At 32.6% G+C, this 18,474-nt stretch overlaps 1 protein-coding gene across 6 annotated transcripts in view; it reads left to right on the plus strand.

The window, feature by feature from the left end:
• Positions 1–18,474, plus strand: part of LOC143239601 (FERRY endosomal RAB5 effector complex subunit 3-like) — a 67,551-nt gene that overhangs the window by 22,213 nt on the left and 26,864 nt on the right. For 3 of the 6 annotated variants that reach the window (XR_013021258.1, XR_013021259.1, XM_076480839.1), the window contains exons 1-8: positions 4,175–4,693; positions 6,685–6,719; positions 6,898–7,066; positions 7,786–7,931; positions 10,263–10,444; positions 10,844–10,943; positions 11,553–11,677; positions 17,376–17,479. Coding sequence is in view for 4 of the 6 variants with exons in the window: in XM_076480839.1 (XP_076336954.1) it covers positions 6,717–6,719; positions 6,898–7,066; positions 7,786–7,931; positions 10,263–10,444; positions 10,844–10,943; positions 11,553–11,677; positions 17,376–17,479 (829 nt within the window). In the remaining 2 variants the exon portion in view is untranslated. Of the gene's footprint in view, positions 1–4,059; positions 4,694–6,684; positions 6,720–6,897; positions 7,067–7,785; positions 7,932–10,262; positions 10,445–10,843; positions 10,944–11,552; positions 11,678–17,375; positions 17,480–18,474 lie in introns of those variants that run through there. The other 3 variants (XM_076480842.1, XM_076480841.1, XM_076480840.1) reach the window with 3 other exon arrangements.

Raw genomic sequence — 18,474 nt, forward strand, 5'->3', positions numbered from 1 at the left:
TGAAATCTTGTGTTAAACTTGGAAAATCTGCGACTGAAACTTTTGCTATGCTTAACACGGCTTACAGTGATGTTGCTATGAAGCGTACGGCATGTTTCAAGTGGCATGAACGTTTTAAGGATGGTCGACAGTCCATTGAAGATGATGAGCGTCATGGACGTCCTTCCACGTCAACTGACGACCCACACGTCGACAAAATCAACACCCTGGTGCGGGCAAATCGACGTCTGACTGTTAGGGAGCTTGCTGAAGAGTTTGGGATATCAGTTGGATCTTGTTACGAGATTTTGACCGAAAAACTGAAGATGCATCGCGTTGCTGCGAAATTTGTGCCTCAGAACTCGTGCGTTTTTGGCCAAACACTCGATCACTGTTCTTCCCCTACTCACCTGACCTTGCTCCTTGCGATGTTTTCTTGTTCCCCAAACTCAAAAGACCCTTGAAAGGAAGAAGATTTGAGACGATTCCCGAGATTAAGGCAAATGCGACGAAGGAGCTGGAGGACATTACAAAAGAAGCGTACCGGGACTGTTTCAACAAGTGGAAACACCATTGGGATAAGTGTGTGCGTTGGGGAGGAGAGTACCTTGAAGGGGTCCCAGACCTGTAACTTCTAAATAAAGTACATTTTGTTTTATGACGTCAGTCCGCGTATTTTTGAACAGCCCTCGTATATTCAGGCCAGGTGGTTAAGACGCTCGATTCGTTGCTCGAGGGTCGCGGGTTTGATACTGGTCACACCAAACATGTTCGCACTTTCAGCCGTGGGGGCGTTATAAAGTGACGGTCAATTCCACTATTCGTTAGTAAAAGAGTAGCCCAAGAGTTGGCGGTGGGGGATTATGACTAGCTGCCTTTCATCTAGTCTTACACTATTAAATTATGGACGGCTATCGCAGATAGCTCTCGTGTAGTTTTGGGCAAAAATTAAAACAAAATAAACCATTTATGTTCAATGACAAATATTAGGATAATTATAACATTTTCAGTCCGTTCTGTATATCCGTTTCCTTAAACATTAGTTTACTATACTTTTGATAATACACATAATCACTTAAGCCAAGCGCTTGTAATGCTTAATTTGAATGTTTCTATAACGACATTAAATCGTTTTGTATTTATCTAGTGGGCTGAACCTATGATATAGCAAATCAAAATATTTCAAAAGTACTTTTTAATTTGAGGAATTGTGACAGATAATGAATTTTCCAAGTTAGAATTTCAAAGCTATAGTTTAGAAGTTATGAAGTCATAATCCTTTACTCAGTTCATTTTAGCCATGTCCTTAGTCTCGAAAAGGAGATGGAATTTTAAATCACATTTATATGTGGAAATGTATCAATCAGAACAGTATCCTTTCATCTATCTTCTGGTGGCATGGTGGATAGATGCTATAAAGCACTGTTAAGTAAATTAGCTGTGCATGTGGGTCAAAATCAGAAAACATCAAAGTAAGTTCTTCTTCTGTTACTTGTGGGTTATTGTACAACAATGCATGAAGCTACCGACAACACACCGTCATCAATACTATTTGGGAGAAAAAGTTTAAAGTACCCCATTGAAACTTTTGTACTACTGTCTAGAGAATGGTAATTCATAAGAGTCTTATGCATAATATGTGGAAAGATTAAGAAAAATCATCGAGGTCATACATAAATTTAATTGACAAAACCTCGAATCAGCTGATAATAAAACGAAAGGTTGCTAAGAAGTTGTTGCGACAAAACTGGATCTACCGAGGAGACATAGTATACCTGTACAATCATTACTTCAAGAAAAACAAACTCCAAAGTATAAAAGGTACTGGAATATGCTACAAGTGTTAAAATATTGAGTGATGTGGTTTACAAAACACAGAAGAATAGGCACTTAAACCAAATGTCATCCACTATGATCATCTTTGAAAGTACGTTGGTGAGAGAAAGCTGGGTTAAGTCAACTATTTGAGAAGCTAGAATTCCTGTCGAGACTTCTTCTAGAGGATTATTGGGGATAAATTCACCTGTGGGATCGTTCGACCACTTATCCAGAAAGAACTTCCCCAATGATAGGACAGCCAGTGATAACAAAAGATAAGACATTGTCCAATTCGTGTACGATGAGCCTCGGAAGATAAAACTTCCAAAAAACAAAACTCAATGAATGGATGAGTCATTAGCTATAATTTAATGTGGTATTTAAATATTATCTTGAGGCACAAGATGTGAGACCAAGTAGATTTGTTGTAGTAGGCTCGAAGATCTAGTAAAATATCGAAAAATAAGAGTAGATTATAAATATGTTTATCAGTTAAGTGTAGTGTGTGTTTTGCTTTAATTTAATAAACAAACGGTGAACAGCGAATGAGTATCGAGTTAATCAATTTTTCAGTCATTCAGTCAGTGAAGGTTTAATAAAGTATTTTGATCCGTGTCAGTATCGTGTTTATTCAGTTATTTGATCCACCATCTTTGTAGTTTCACGAGCAAGATTAAATGGTACCATTTGTAAACTTAAACTTACAATTTTAATGTGTTTAAGCTCGTTAAAACCTCAAGGAAGGAATAAACTAATTTGTTTATGTAAATGGATTGGAATTTGAATTATTTACATCAAATAAAAGAACCTCTTCAACGAAAGTAATACGTTATAACATTATGTTTTACGTATTTCTTTTTTTTTTTTAGTTAGAATACTGTGCTTTTTTTATTAGTTGATGATTTGAATATTACTGTTCCTTTGGATTTTCTTTTATTTTACATTAGTTACATACCTTTGCCCCCCGCTAGTACAGCAGTATGTCTACGGATTTGCAACACTAAAATCAGGGGTTCGATTCCTCTCGGTGGGCTCAGCAGATAGCCCGATGTGGCTTTGTTATAAGAAAAACACATACATACGTTTACACAAGGAGTGACAATTGTTCTTGTGCAATGTTGTAGGAAGTAAGTTTCCCTTTTAAAGAAATATTAAAATATAAATATTTACTATAGTGATTATTTGTATTTAATTTCACTTTTGCATTTTGTTTGTTTCCCAAGTGAGTAAACACTAAGTCTACAGTCTTACAACGCAAAACCTTCGGCAGTGGACAAAGTGTGGATTGTTATGTAACTTTGCAATATGAAAACGACCATAACAAACTTTTTAATTATACAGTTATTCTGGAGGTGATTTCTACAAGCAGTATCAATTTTCAATGAGCATTAACATTTTACATTCATTGCATGGGAAATATGAAGTAAAAAAAGCCACACAAAGTTCTACGTCAAGTGTGGCGGTCTGTAGGTCTCAGATTTAGTAGTTCACATCCCCTCTCCCCCTTAAAATTATATTAAACACTGCTCGATATGAAAAGACTGGCCCAAGAGTTGGTGGTGGCTGTTCTTAGCTGCCTACCTAGTCTATTACTATAAAATTAGGGACAGCTAACGCAAATGGCCTTCGCTTGCTTTGTATAAAATTCAATAAACAACCCGCACTACGCAGGCTTTGACAATTTTCATAATGTTATATTTCACACTTCTTACACTTATGCTATTATTACTTTAAAGTTTATTACTTACATTTTTACATGTATGCATTTTAAGTGTTCTAGTTTTGTTGTCAGCTTGGGGCGTTATATCTGCGGATTTACCACACTAAAAATTGGGTTTCGATACGCATGGTGGATAGAGTATGTGTAGCTTTGTGCTTAAATTTAAATAAACAATATTTGACTTTGGGGCTGAATTGTATATGGTAATAGAGTTAAGTAGCATTTCACAAAAACAACTCATATAAACGAAAAATTTTCTCTCTTCATTTTAAGGGGAAAAGGTATTTTATTTGTTGCGTTCATAAGATTTCCATGAACAGTAAAACAATAACAAATAACCCTCCATATCATACATGGATTCTTATTTTTGATAGGAGCATACTGGTTTGTTTTGAATCTCGCGCAAAGCTATACGAGGGCTATCTGCACAAGCTATCCGTAATTTAGAAGTGTAAGACTGGAGGGAAGGCAGCTAGTTATCACCACCCACCGCAAACTCTTGGGTTACTCTTTTAACAACAAAGAGTGGGATTGATCGTGACATTCTAACACACCCACGGCTGAAAGGGCGAGCATTTTTGGTGCGACGAGGATTCGAATCCGCGACCCTCGATTACGAGTCGAGTGCTTTAACCACCTGGCAATGCCTGCCCTTCGAGTGAAGGCAAACTTCGAAAGGCGCTAAAAGTAATGTTGTCATTTCCAAGGATTATCAGTAGTTTCGTAAAATATCTACCCACAATATCTTAAATAGCTAATAAAATGTAAAATTTGGAATCATATGATTTTAAAACAATCGTATGATATATTTATTATTATATAGCTTGGAGCTTATTTTAGTTCTTTGTCAATCATATATTAATCATTGTATAAATTCGTTTAACTGGAGGGTAATGGTTACGTAATACTCTTGTAAATTCTGCAATATTCATTTCATTGTAAATAAGTGTTGTTTACATATGCCTAGTTTATTGAACTAGCATGTAAATCAATGTGCTTGTTGCATTTCGTGCAAAACTACTTCAGCGTTGTCAGCGCTAGCTGTCTCTAATCTCAAAATGATGGCCTAAAGTTAATCAACACCACCCACTGTATATTTGAGCTATTCTTTAAATTAACGCTGAATAGAAGAGTAAGACTGACAATCTCAGTATAACGCCCACCGTTGTTGAAAGGGTAAGCATTTTCACTTGTTTATATTAATATCCTTTGTTATTAATAATTGAGACACAGACTTAGGTAAGTGTATTTTTAATTTATAAAGGGAATAATTGGAAATGTGTATATTTCATTTTTAACCGTAGTACGCTTGGATTTAAAGTTATGTTAAATTAGAAGTTGTAGTCTATATTAGTTATTAGTACTATAAACTGTTAATTACAAATACATTATGTAACATTATTTTTCCATTCACCAAAACAAATGTAATTTAAATTAACATATACTACCTACTATTACATCACTAAATATTTAAAAAATAATAATATAACAACAGTACAGATGTTGCAAGTTACGACAAGGAACAAAATATTTTTAACGTTGTGATAAGGAGAAATAATTTTCCCGAACAAAACTGTGAAAATATATTATAGGCTTGCAGTGGTTCAGTTGATTACCATAATTATTTTCAAGTTAGAAGCTTAAACTTTCATATCGTTTCACAACTGACTTAATGCCCTATGGAATGTTATCTATTAAAAATTCCAAGTGCTCAATCAAATCATTTTCCCCTGTTTAATTTATGGGACAGAGATATATCTTTGTTTACCAATAAATGTTTTTGAACTATGTGTTATATTAAGAGCTCCCTAGAATTCTCATTATGTTCACATTTTTCATGAAGTGATGCAAGAAATCATTACTGTATGTGATAGTCCAAATGAGACCCTTCTGTACCATAACCTTGGACAAGGTTATAATAACTCCACACTTAAAAGTAAATTTGAACTTTATAAAAGTAGGTTTTAGGACTATTTGCTGGACATTCTACACAAGTATGTTTTAAGATTGTTTGCTGGATATTCTATACAAGATTTGAATAATCAAACCTAAATTTGTTGTTTTTTTCTAAACAGTTTCAATGTACATCTGTTTTCAAATTTATATGACCCAGTAATGACACTTCTCATTCTGGACAACTGGATGAAAGATATCTTAGTACCATTCATTAAACTTAAATATTCTCCACAGAATTAGCCATTACTAACATATTGGCACTGTCATTAGATTTAGAAATGTACAACTGCACAAGTATTTATACAGAATTGTAAGTATAAGCTAAGCTTATGATTGGAGATATTTTATAGATTAAAAAGTTTGAAAGATGGGTGTATGTTAAGATAGCCAAAAAACATTAAAAACTGGTTGTTGAGAGAGAGATAAGGTTTTTAGAGAAATGTTAGTGAGATCTTGTACTTAAGTGTAAATTGGTTTCACTTGTTTATTCTCAGTATTTTATACAAGATCCAGGATTTATAAACCTAAAATATATGTTTGATTTTACTGCGACAGACATTTAGAGATTTCACACTAATGTTCTGATCCACATCCAGCCCTAGGCAAGATTGTGGCCTGTGCAAACTTTGTACTTGGGTGCCCTGTAAAATGCATAAAATTTGCTTTTTGCAGTGTTGATTTTGGTGCTCCTTGGGGTTGATGTCCCTTATAAGGAGCACATTTCACTCATCCTAAGGCTGGCATCATTGTAATAAAAGAAATAACTTGTGTTGTCCAAGCTACTGTTTCATAATACACACCATTATTAAGATTTATTTTGCAATTCTTAGACAAGCTGCCAAGTGTGTCTAGTATTTCTTTGGGTGAAATATATTTCATTTTACCTGTGCTTACCTACTACATAGAAGAGTTCTATGTAATTTTTGATTATAGACTTATCAAAAGATTTCTGATGGTTTAATTCTCAGATGTGTAATTCTTTCTTATTTTCTTTGTTCTTTACATTTTCATTACCTATTTGTTAAACCTAACTGGAATTGTTTACAGTCTAAAGTATACACTAAAGATATTATCAAGTTTTGATGTGTTTTAAATATAAACTGGAAGCTCAAAATGAAACTTATGTTTAACTGAACGAAAGGATACAAAAAATCTTTAGTTTTATAGACTTTGTTGTGATAAATATTTAGAAATTTTTATTTGTTTGTTAGGTTGAGTTTGTTAGGCTTGGAAGATACTGAACATGGTATGTATACTTCTTTTTAAGTATTGAGAAAATGAAATTCTGGGTGGATTAAATGTTCTACTATAAACAAAACTGCTAGGTACAATTTATCTCAGGATGAACTGTTTATGAACAAAGTATACTGGTATTTCTTGAGTTATACACAAGCTACTTAAACATGCAATCTTTTTTTCCCCAGTTATCAGCCATGTGTACATCTTTAGAGTGTGAGTTCACGTTCACCTTTCCTGATGCCCAGAAGGATATTTCAGCAAGTTATATGGTCACTATTCCATTGCTGATGCCAGTTAAGGAATTGTCTTATCAGATCTTGGATGCATGCAAGCTTCCTTGTTATGTGGAAGAAGGTAAGTGATAAAAGAAATTTACAGATGTTTCTAAAAGATTTAACCAGTTCAAAGAACTACTTAATGTTTGTGTTAGTTATTACATGACTAGGTAATTAGTTTTATGAGCAACTGTTTTAACATTAAGCCCATATTTGTTCTGTGATTATGTTTTTCCAAACAATACAGTTGTATTTACTACTGTTATTTACCCTGTTTCGTTAATTGGTTACTTTATCTGACCAGACAGATGTCTTTTTACTTGTAGTTCTTACATGGTCATTTTATTTAAAGGGAGAGAAAGGTACAGTTAATCATAAAGCTTGAATACTTACCACACACACACAAAAGAAGCAGGCAAAAAATAAAGGTTAGAAATTACTGTAACTCTTTATTATAAAATAATGGATTATCAGAACTGACCTGTTAAAATTGAGAAGCTGATAAAACAGTACAGTTTGAAAGTTCTAAAGGTAAGAATTATTAAATGTTTTTAGACTTAATAAGATAGCCTATGGTAAAATATACTATTGCAAAACCACATGGAATACAGTTAGACAAATCCAATAGGCCAAGATCCCACCAAAGGTAATTGTTTATTCCTTGTGGAGATAGTGGGAAAGAGACTCCAAATTTAGGTAAAAGTTACTTTTGATTATCTGCTTAATTGTCTTGTATGTACTTTTAAATAAATAAACCTAATTATTTTTATTTTCTAAATATATTTTCGTGTCTTACAGATTTACTTAATTCACTGGAGGGTTTTGTGTCAGAACAAACAAAGAAGTTTCTTGATGAAAGATCAGAACAAAATATTAGACCCTACCAGACAGGAGATGCTGATATTGAGTCCTTAGTGGAAAGATGGAGTCAGGCATTCCGAGAGGTGATAGCTTAGTGCGATTTACCTTAGTACATGAAAATTATATATGGACTTAGTACGTGAGCTCCTGTAACTTTGTTGGTAGAGTGTTAGCTTCAGAACCCTGGTGGGAGCCAATAATCACCAATCCAAGTCATGGTAGATTTCTAGACTTGTTAATTATTAGAATTTGTTTCACTGCTGAGGGCCACTTGGATTGGGTAGATAATGATTCACACCATCTGTGTTTATTTGTCATGGTGTTCCTGGTGCCTTTTGTGTTTTAGGTTTAATTCTTTGAACACCTGAAAAAGAAGTGCATTACTTAAATAAAATATATTTTTTCTCATAAATTTAGTTCTTAAATTTAAAATAAATATATGTTAATAAAAGACTGCTCATGAGCCTGGAGTTAACAACAAATACAGATATGACTTCAGGTGTGTAGGTTTGTACTTTCAACATTTTAGCTTTTTTATTTAGCTCTCATGCTTAGTGTAACAGGTTGAAAAGGGTTTTTAATTACTTGTACTAATTTTCATGCACACGTGTATGCAACACTTTGTAATGTAATACACACCATGCTTGAAGAGTCTATGTAATGCCTTGTAGTGTAACACACTGTAGAAACTTCAAGGTAACTTTATCTGAACTGTTCTGTTTCTTTATTTACATTTTCTTCTGCTTGTTAGAACACTACCAACATTCAAAGTGTTACTCTAAGTTTCTTAACAATATTGGAATCTTTAATACAACTTAAAATGTGTCTTACCAAGGACACTAATTCAAAGATTGTTCTACAAAACCAGGATGATCATGTTTTGGGCACCCACTGATTGTTTCCTATGTTTTAACTGTGGCTGTGTGTTTGTTTGCAATGATCCTTATATATCATTCTAAAATCTGGTTACTCAGGAGTGAGTAATAGCTAGCTACAGGTAGGATGACAAGTGAATAATAATAGTTACTCAGGAGTGAGTAATAGCTAGCTACAGGTAGGATGACAAGTGAATAATAATAGTTACTCGGGAGTGAGTAATAGCTAACTACAGGTAGGATGACAAGTGAATAATAATAGTTACTCGGGAGTGAGTAATAGCTAGCTACAGGTAGGATGACAAGTGAATAATAATAGTTACTCGGGAATGAGTAATAGCTAGCTACAGGTAGGATGACAAGTGAATAATAATAGTTACCGGGGAATGTGTAATAGCTAGCTACAGGTAGGATGACAAGTGAATAATAATAGTTTCGGAATGAGTAATAGCTAGCTACAGGTAGGATGACAAGTGAATAATAATAGTTACTCGGGAATGAGTAATAGCTAGCTACAGGTAGGATGACAAGTGAATAATAATAGTTACTCGAGAATGAGTAATAGTTAGCTACAGGTATAATGACAAGTGAATAGTAAAAGTTACTCAGGAGTGAGTAATAGCTAGCTACAGGTATAATGACAAGTGAATAATAATAGTTACTCAGGAGTGAGTAATAGCTAGCTACAGGTAGGATGACAAGTGAATAATAATAGTTACTCGGGAATGAGTAATAGCTAGCTACAGGTAGGATGACAAGTGAATAATAATAGTTACTCGGGAATGAGTAATAGCTAGCTACAGGTAGGATGACAAGTGAATAATAATAGTTACTCGGGAATGAGTAATAGCTAGCTACAGGTAGGATGACAAGTGAATAATAATAGTTACTCGGGAATGAGTAATAGCTAGCTACAGGTAGGATGACAAGTGAATAATAATAGTTACTCGGGAATGAGTAATAGCTAGCTACAGGTAGGATGACAAGTGAATAATAATAGTTACTCGGGAATGAGTAATAGCTAGCTACAGGTAGGATGACAAGTGAATAATAATAGTTACTCGGGAATGAGTAATAGCTAGCTACAGGTAGGATGACAAGTGAATAATAATAGTTACTCGGGAATGAGTAATAGCTAGCTACAGGTAGGATGACAAGTGAATAATAATAGTTACTCGGGAATGAGTAATAGCTAGCTACAGGTAGGATGACAAGTGAATAATAATAGTTACTCGGGAATGAGTAATAGCTAGCTACAGGTATAATGACAAGTGAATAATAATAGTTACTCAGGAGTAGTAATAGCTAGCTACAGGTATAATGACAAGTGAATAATAATAATAAGCAGTTCCAAGAATATTAATGAACATGTAATATAATGTGTACTAGAACCTTGGTGGATGAATGTTAATACTGAGTTAAATACAACAATGATATAAAGTTAAATTAGGGTTAATAGAACACCTTGCTACAGGCTTCATCTTTTGTAAAACACAAAACCACGTAAAACAGTCTTAATTATGAATGTTATTTGGACAGGAGCATACAATGTATGCCAAACCTGATGAAGAGTCTAGTGAAACGTCCTTTTCCGAGGTGTATCACAGTCTGATCCATTCTCCTGCATTGGACACTATGCTACATTTAGAACACACATATGCTATGGCAGTAGAAGAAATGGTGAGGGAAAAGGAAGAAACCCTTGAATTACTGTTGAGAAGGTAGAATCACCTTTAGTAATACATGTATAAGTCTTTACTAAATTACTTAAATGGAATGGCTTTCTTAATAATATATTTGATAAGTGCATGAAAATGATGGAAAATGTTGTGTCTAGAGAGTGTAACTTTTGGAAATTCTTTGAAATGTGAAAACTGTACTGGTGAGATATCCCATATCCATATCTGATTACTAGATAATTCACACTTCTGTACTGTTTGAATCTTAAAAACATTCATGTTTATTTTAATGCATAATTAAGTCACAATGAAGCAACTAGGCTCAGTCTGTTGGTAGTTTAGGTTAGTAATATGGATTTGCATTGTCTGATAAGCATTAAAATGTGATATTGATTTTAACATTAAGTTGTACTTAAGAAATTTGATGTTTATAATTGGAAGACAGTCTAAAGAAATGGAGATGGCCGTAGAGAAAGTAGGTGTTGTCTACAGTGATCAAGATATAAACAGCATGGCAGCTCGACACTTTGAGGAAACTGAGGTAAGGCTATGACACATTAAGACACTAAAATAAGGCCATGACACTGAGGAAACTAGAGTGAGGTTGTGAAACACTGAGTAAACTGAGGTAAAAAGGGATTATAGTTGTATTTATAAACAATATTTTCAATTGTGTGGTAATTGTCCAGTGTGTTTACAACTGTGTTTATGGACAGGATCCTTTTTGTGTGGTAATTGTTCAGTGTGTTTACAACTGTGTTTATGGACAGGATCCTTTTTGTGTGGTAATTGTTCAGTGTGTTTACAATTGTGTTTATGGACAGGATCCTTTTTGTGTGGTAATTGTTCAGTGTGTTTACAACTGTGTTTATGGACAGGATCCTTTTTGTGTGGTAATTGTTCAGTGTGTTTACAGCTGTGTTTATGGACAGGATCCTTTTTGTGTGGTAATTGTTCAGTGTGTTTACAGCTGTGTTTATGGACAGGCTTCTTTTTGTGTGGTAATTGTTCAGTGTGTTTACAGCTGTGTTTATGGACAAGTTTGTTTCTTCTTATGAAATTAAAGAGAGGGTTAATTGTTCATCATGGGTCTTGTTAAATGTAGTACATTTATACTTTGAATGCAGTAATTTTATATATCTATTGGTAGAGAGTAACAGAAGATTGGAACGAGCGGATTTCTAGAACAAAAGAAATCCAGCGACGAGAATTTCGAGAATGGGTTACCAAAGTTCATGAAGATTATGATTGTGGAGGTGGTTCTAGAGAAAACACGTAAGTTGAAAACTGTTTATATAAATATGGAAGTATTCAAACACAAAATGAGCAAAATATTAGTTATTTAAGACCATTGTTATTTGTGTACACGATATCTATTTTGATTTGTATCCCCATGGTTCATTCAGCACAGTTGACTACTATAAAACTATCATCCATTACCTTCTTTCCTTTATCAACAATACTTAAGTTTTATTTAATCCATTCACATCAGGTAGATCAAAGTGTACATGTTACAGCCTTCTACAGAGTTGTATTTAAAATTCAGTTAAACTACTTACAAATAAACCTGGTGTCAAAACATGGCTAATAAACAGAGTTTTAATACTATGTAATTTTATGTTCCTAATTTTATAAGAAAATATAGAATCAATCTCCAATCTTCCATAGTATGAAAATTGTGACATTTGTTCTCTTGGTATCTCCTCTTTTCATTATTGTTGTAAACGTGACTAAAATTGGAAACTTTTTAAAGTTAGATAAGGTTAGAAGAACAAAGAAAAAAAGTAATAAGTTTTCATGAGGTATTCTCACAAGCAGCCTATGTTTTACGTAATTCAGTAGTGTAACATTATCTACACATTTGCTGAGTCATGTACAATCTATGTGGTATTATTACTAGATAGACAGTGTTTAAATCATAATAAAACAATACAATTAAGTATGAACACACACATACTGTTACAAGCTTTATATGATATAGGATGAACAACTGTGGTTTCCTGTTACAATTTGCAGGTCTCTCCAGAAAGAAAGAAGTGTAATTTATAATTATTTTCTAACTTTATTTTGGTAGTTATGAGGTCAGTACAGAAAATAAGTAAAATATAATTTTTTTTCAAAGAAAATACTTTATTTACTTAGGAGGTTTTCAAAATAAGAAATTTAGTTTAAAATCTTAACATGGAATTCACTATTCACTCGAAGAAGTTGACACTTTGACACCATATAATTATGGAGAAAGTTTTAGAAAAATCCTTAATTAAAAAGTCTAATTTTTATCATGCAAAATAACTGTATTGTTCACTAAAAGCTTGCCAACTTTCATGAATATGTATCAGGCATTTTTGAAGTCGTAATATGTATACCACTATGCTTAAAAGGTTGTATAAAATGTACAGGCCTGTTGCAGTACTTTGATGTGTATTTAACTTTCAGTTGATGAATGTAATGCCATATTTGTTTTTTTCAACTACCTTTACTTGACCAGTGTTTTGCCTCAGGATTATATTTTTATATGCACACACACACACACACACACACACACAGAGAGAGACAGACAGACAGACAGATATAAAGTCCTCCTAATATTTTGTGAGGATGTGCATTTCATGTTCCTCACTAACATGCATAAATCATGTTGCAGTTAAAAATTTTCCCTGTTTAATATGTCTGTATTCTCACTTGTATTTGTCTGTAAGGTCTTGCTTGAAGTTTACCCTTCCTTATACACATGCACACCTGCTAGTTTTAATTTCAGGATTTGTATATTCTACTTCTAATATTTACCAGTGATCTGAAAATGTAACGTAACTCTCTCTCTCTTTTCTTTTTTTGTTTATTTGTATACTTGGAGAAGTGCATGCTTTGAGAAGTTGTATAATTTTATTTACTGATGTATACTTAGAAAGATTAGATTGTTGAATTTGGGAAAATACTTTTTAAAAACAGAAGTGACACTCTCCTAATACTGCCCAAATCAAACTTATTTAGGATTCACATTGGCCTTAGAAGTAATATTTTACACCTCAGTGTTCTTGAAGCAAATGAAAAATGTTAGTTTTGTTTTTATTAAAGTTATTCCTGAAATTTTAAAATCTAACAAAACCTCAGTTGTTTGTTAAATTATAGTTGAGAGGGTTAATAAACAAACTGAATTTTCCTCATTTTTTTTTTTTTCTGTGACAGAAATGATTCCGTTCTTGATGTAGCATAGTTGCATTCACTGATGTTATTTGTGCACTCAGATTTATCAAATTGATTAATTAAAAATGTTTTAGGCAGATAATTCATGTTTAATTAAAAATGCTTTAGGCAGAGAATTGAAGTTGCTGGAATCATAAGAGGCCTGTCAGGAAGTCTGTTTTTAAAGTTTGAACAGACATAGAACAAGCATTAAGACAGTATTTGGTTTTATCTAACATCAGTGAATTAGTGCTGAGGAGAAAAATATAAAGATTCGAATATATCTCGGAATATAATTATAAAGGTGTTTTACTCAGCATTATATCCATTCATTTGACCGACCAAACAACCTCTTTGTCCTCATTTAAAGTCTTTATAGTTTATATACTATTATCTTTTAATATAGTGTGTATATTTTTACAACATTTAACATGCTTTCAGTAAACTTAAGTCTTTCACATACAAGAAAATATGTTTTTAGTGAAGTTTTTTTAATAAATCAAAAAACAATTTGCACATGGATGTATTGAGCATCTTTTATACTCTTGTGTGTAAAGTGGCTTTCGTGTTAAGATTAAAAATACTTTTTCAACTCAAAAAAAAAAATCTCAAATTTCATTTGTGTAATCTCTAAAACTTTCTAGATGCATTTTCAGATATTTGTTTTCAATAAAACTTTATATTTTATGTGATTTTCTCTGTTCAAACTATACAATGCTGGTCAATTTAATCCATCTCATAACCACAAAGAAAAATTAGAAATAAATTTATATTACCTTTTAATTTTTTCTAGAATTACTTCAAATTGTAACATGAAACTACATTGATTTATCTCAAGTAACTTTAAATTTGTAACAATATACATTTATTTATACTTATGTTTTATTGTTCTTTGAATGATGATGTCTAACGTTTGCTGTTTCTGCCATTACACGTTGTAAATCATTTGAGGAAAATGGTACTGATGCTATGTTGTTGAATTACATTACTCACAAGTTTTTTGGGTGTATGTCTCATATAATAATATTTATTTTACCTAATCTAACCTTAGCTAACCTAAAGAGATTCCTATTTTTATGTTTCACTTACTTTTATAATAAATAATGAATAAACATGGAAAACAAGAAATAAAGTACTTACCCAAGCTTTCTTTTTTTTTCTTCTGTTAACTGTGAGTGACACTTAGCCCTACTTTTTTATACTGATGATTAGTAAGGCAGTAAATAATTCTTATTTAACTAAACAATGCACCGAAGAACATAGATTAATAACATGCAAAAAGTAGACAACTTTCCCTAACTCAAAATTTTTCTGACTTTTTAAGTAATGTACAAAAACCTTTACAATTCATCCAAGCTACTCATTAAGTTTCTCACAGGAATGTTGCTTATACTCTGAGTGAAATTTACTATTATCTTTTCAGAACACAATGTTATTTAACATGTCATTTGATAGAAGGAAACCTTGACTTTCTGTTTGTTATAAGTAATATATAATTAAACATGAGAGAGAACTATTAACAAATCCTGAAAGCTAGGATGTGACAGGTGGATGCAGCAGGGGGGATCTGATTTTCTATTTGATAGCTCTGTAACCAAACAAAATTGAAGCCCATAAAAATTATGGTTTGTCTGAGCAATGAAGAGTAAAGTGAGTAATTTAGGTTAAATTTCATACTTATTGTCAGGTTAATAAATAAAATAGAGAAGAAGGAATACCTAGAGAAATTGTCACACCTTTTACACTGTGAAAAATATGGTCTTTATAAAATTAAGAACCTAAATCTTGTGTAATATTAAAATATGGATTATTAGCTATGAGTTTTATGTTATACTAGTTGCTATAACATAAAAAGTAGTTTAATTCAAATTTGAATGCAAGTTTCTTACCCCTTGTGGCATGCAGTAAAGGATGGCAGGGTTAAAAATGACAAAAGTTATGAAGGTATAGCTGCTGTAATCTTGACAAGACCTTTTTATGATTACCTTCCTACAAATTCAAATATTTTACCAACAATTTCCAGGGAGATTTTCTGTGCATCTATTGGAAGTGTAAAGGAGATTAACAGCTGAAGCTCTCTGGCCATTTGAGATTGTAAAATCTAATAACTCCTATAAATCATATACTTAAATATTAGACCTATTTCAAAATGTGGTTTTATTATGCTATAGCATAGCAACTTTCAAGTAGTGAATGAAATATTCCTGGGTGTATGTGTTATAAAAGTAACAACCATTCCTACTATTAGGTTTGTCCTATAATGTTAGTGTTAAATTTTCAGTCATTGACACTAGATAGTGTGGGATTGTAGTGGCTCCACACTGTCATTTTAGGGCTAAGAGAGTTCATTTCAGGTAATATATGCTGCTTATATGTTGTCTTTTCTATGGTTTTCGACTTTTATGTTACTACATCTGAACTCCAGAGGTCACTACCTGGTTATTAATCGCATTGGGTATGTAAAGCATTATTCTTGTAAACAAACAAAGAATTGCCATGTTTAAATGCTGAAGGAATTCCATCATTTTTCTAATCACCTGTTTGGTTTTTTTTACTCTCGCTTCATTTAAAAATGTATGAATATCTGTGGGACATGAGATCATTGTTCAGGTTTAGAAAAGTCAACATAGAGAGAGGATCTGTGGGAGTTATTTAAGAATAAATATAAAGTAATGTTGTTTGATTCTATAATTTTTTTTGAGTAATTTTTGTGTTTTGTTACAATGGATTTTTTTTTTTTTTTGCCAGCCAGTCATTTCCACTATTTCAGAAACACTAGTTGTACCTTTTATTCTTGAGAGTGTTTGTGTTTTAAGGTATATTTAGCATAATACATGTGGCTTTTTTAGTCACAACTGACATGCTGGGTAAGGCACTACTTTAGTCAGGGAACCATCACAAGTGTTAGGTTGTCTATTATTGTTTCGATGTGTGTGAATCAAACTTCTCAAGATTTTGTTTTCTTAATTGTCAGGTATATGGGATGATGTTAGCAGATATTATATCTAATATCTTGTCATTATAACTTGGATAATGTAATAAAAATTTGAGGTTTAAGAATAATTTGGAAAAGTGTGTGGAATCAATAATCATATTTTTCAGTTGGCACTAAGATCTTTTATTGGTTAGAAAGAATGTTTTTGGAATATGAAAGTTGGAAAGGATTTTAGAATGTTAAAATTGGAAGGGGATCAACATTTTAGAACTGGAAGTAACTTCAAAATATTAGAATGAGAAAGGGGTTGAGAATATTGATAACTGACAGGTATTCACAAGTTAGAATAAAAAAGGGATTTGGATTTTTTTTTTACCTGACAGGGATTCAGAAATTAGGATTAAGAATGATTTAGATTGTTGGTGCCTGACAGGAATAAAAGGTTAGTGTAAATAAGGGATTAAGAAGTTAGAATCAAAAGGGATTCAGATTGTTGGTACCTGACAGGGATAAAGAGGTTAGAATAGAAAAGGGATTCAGATTGTTGGTGCCTAACAGGGATAGAGAGGTTGAAATAAAAAAGGGATTTAGATTGTTAAACTTAAAAAGTGTTTTGTATTTAACTTCTTTCATCAGGACATACATGATAAACATTCAGCTCATCACAATCCCATTAAAGAGTCAAGGTGTAAGGTGTATATTTACTAAATAAAGTTGGTTTAAAAAAAGTTGTGTTCAAGAAGCATTCTTGAAAGTGTATGTTAATTTCACACTTCTGCTTTATATATGCTATAATCTCTGCAACAGTGATAGTTAGACATTCATGAATAATGAGTTAACTTTTCCTTTGAACAGCCAAAGTAGACTTCGAGCAGTTTCAGAAGCCTTGCCTCTAGGACGAGAAGATCTGTGGACAACTCATCAGATGGCTATGGAAGAAAGCTTTACTATTCATCTAGGTACTTAAGACTCTTATCTGTTTATTGGATTTTATATTTGAAATGGTTTATCTAGAAAATTCACACCTCTTTGTTTTATTTAACTCTTTTTCCAGCCCAATGGCATTATTTTGGCCAATTCTACCATGTATTTGTAATAATTAATAATTCGAAAATGAAACTGTCAGAAGCATAGCCTTTGAACATTTTTGAAAATCATTTAGATTTATGTGGTAAATTCGCAGTTTAACCCTTTAAATTAAAAACAGATTACTCACTTTAAAATTGTCATTGCTCAGAAAAACCATAATTTTTATAGCTTTCAATTTTGTTCGGTTATAGAGCTATCAAATAGAAAATCAGATCCCCCTCTCACGTTCTGTCTTTAAAGATTTGGTAATAGTTTTCTCTTACGTTAAATTATATATTACTTATAACTAATAGAAAGTCAAGGTTTTCATCTATCAAATGTGTGTGACATGACATTGTCCTAAAGAGATAATAGTCGGAGAGCAACATTCTTGTGAGAAACTTAATGACTAGCTTGGATGAATCTTAAAGATTTTTGTTACGTACTTAGAAAGTCAGAAACAGATTTTGAGTTATAGGAAATTATTTACTTTTTGCATGTTATTAATCTGTGTTCTTTCTTGCAGTGTTTAATTAAATAAGAATTATTTAGTGTATTACTATAATTCATATTAAAAAAAAGTATGTTTAAATGCCCTTGATAATCAGCAACAAAAAGAGAGAAGATTGGGAGGAGTTAGTGTTGGTTTCACTTTCCAATCCCCAATATTCCTGTCTTTCCCTGGTCTTTTTTTACTTTATCTTTTTCTCTTTCTTCCCAACACCTCAGGTCTGTGCCTCAAAGCATTTTGTGGGTAATTATTAATTCCTTCACTTTCCCACTGTGAGAATTTCCTCTCCTTTTCTTACTCACTTAGCTCCTTGCCAATGGTTATTGTCAGGTAGGGGTACTCTTCTATCCAAACTTTGACTTCTTTCTTCTGTTT

Source organism: Tachypleus tridentatus, chromosome 13 (genome assembly GCF_004210375.1).
Source record: "Tachypleus tridentatus isolate NWPU-2018 chromosome 13, ASM421037v1, whole genome shotgun sequence".
Lineage (NCBI taxonomy): Eukaryota > Metazoa > Arthropoda > Merostomata > Xiphosura > Limulidae > Tachypleus > Tachypleus tridentatus.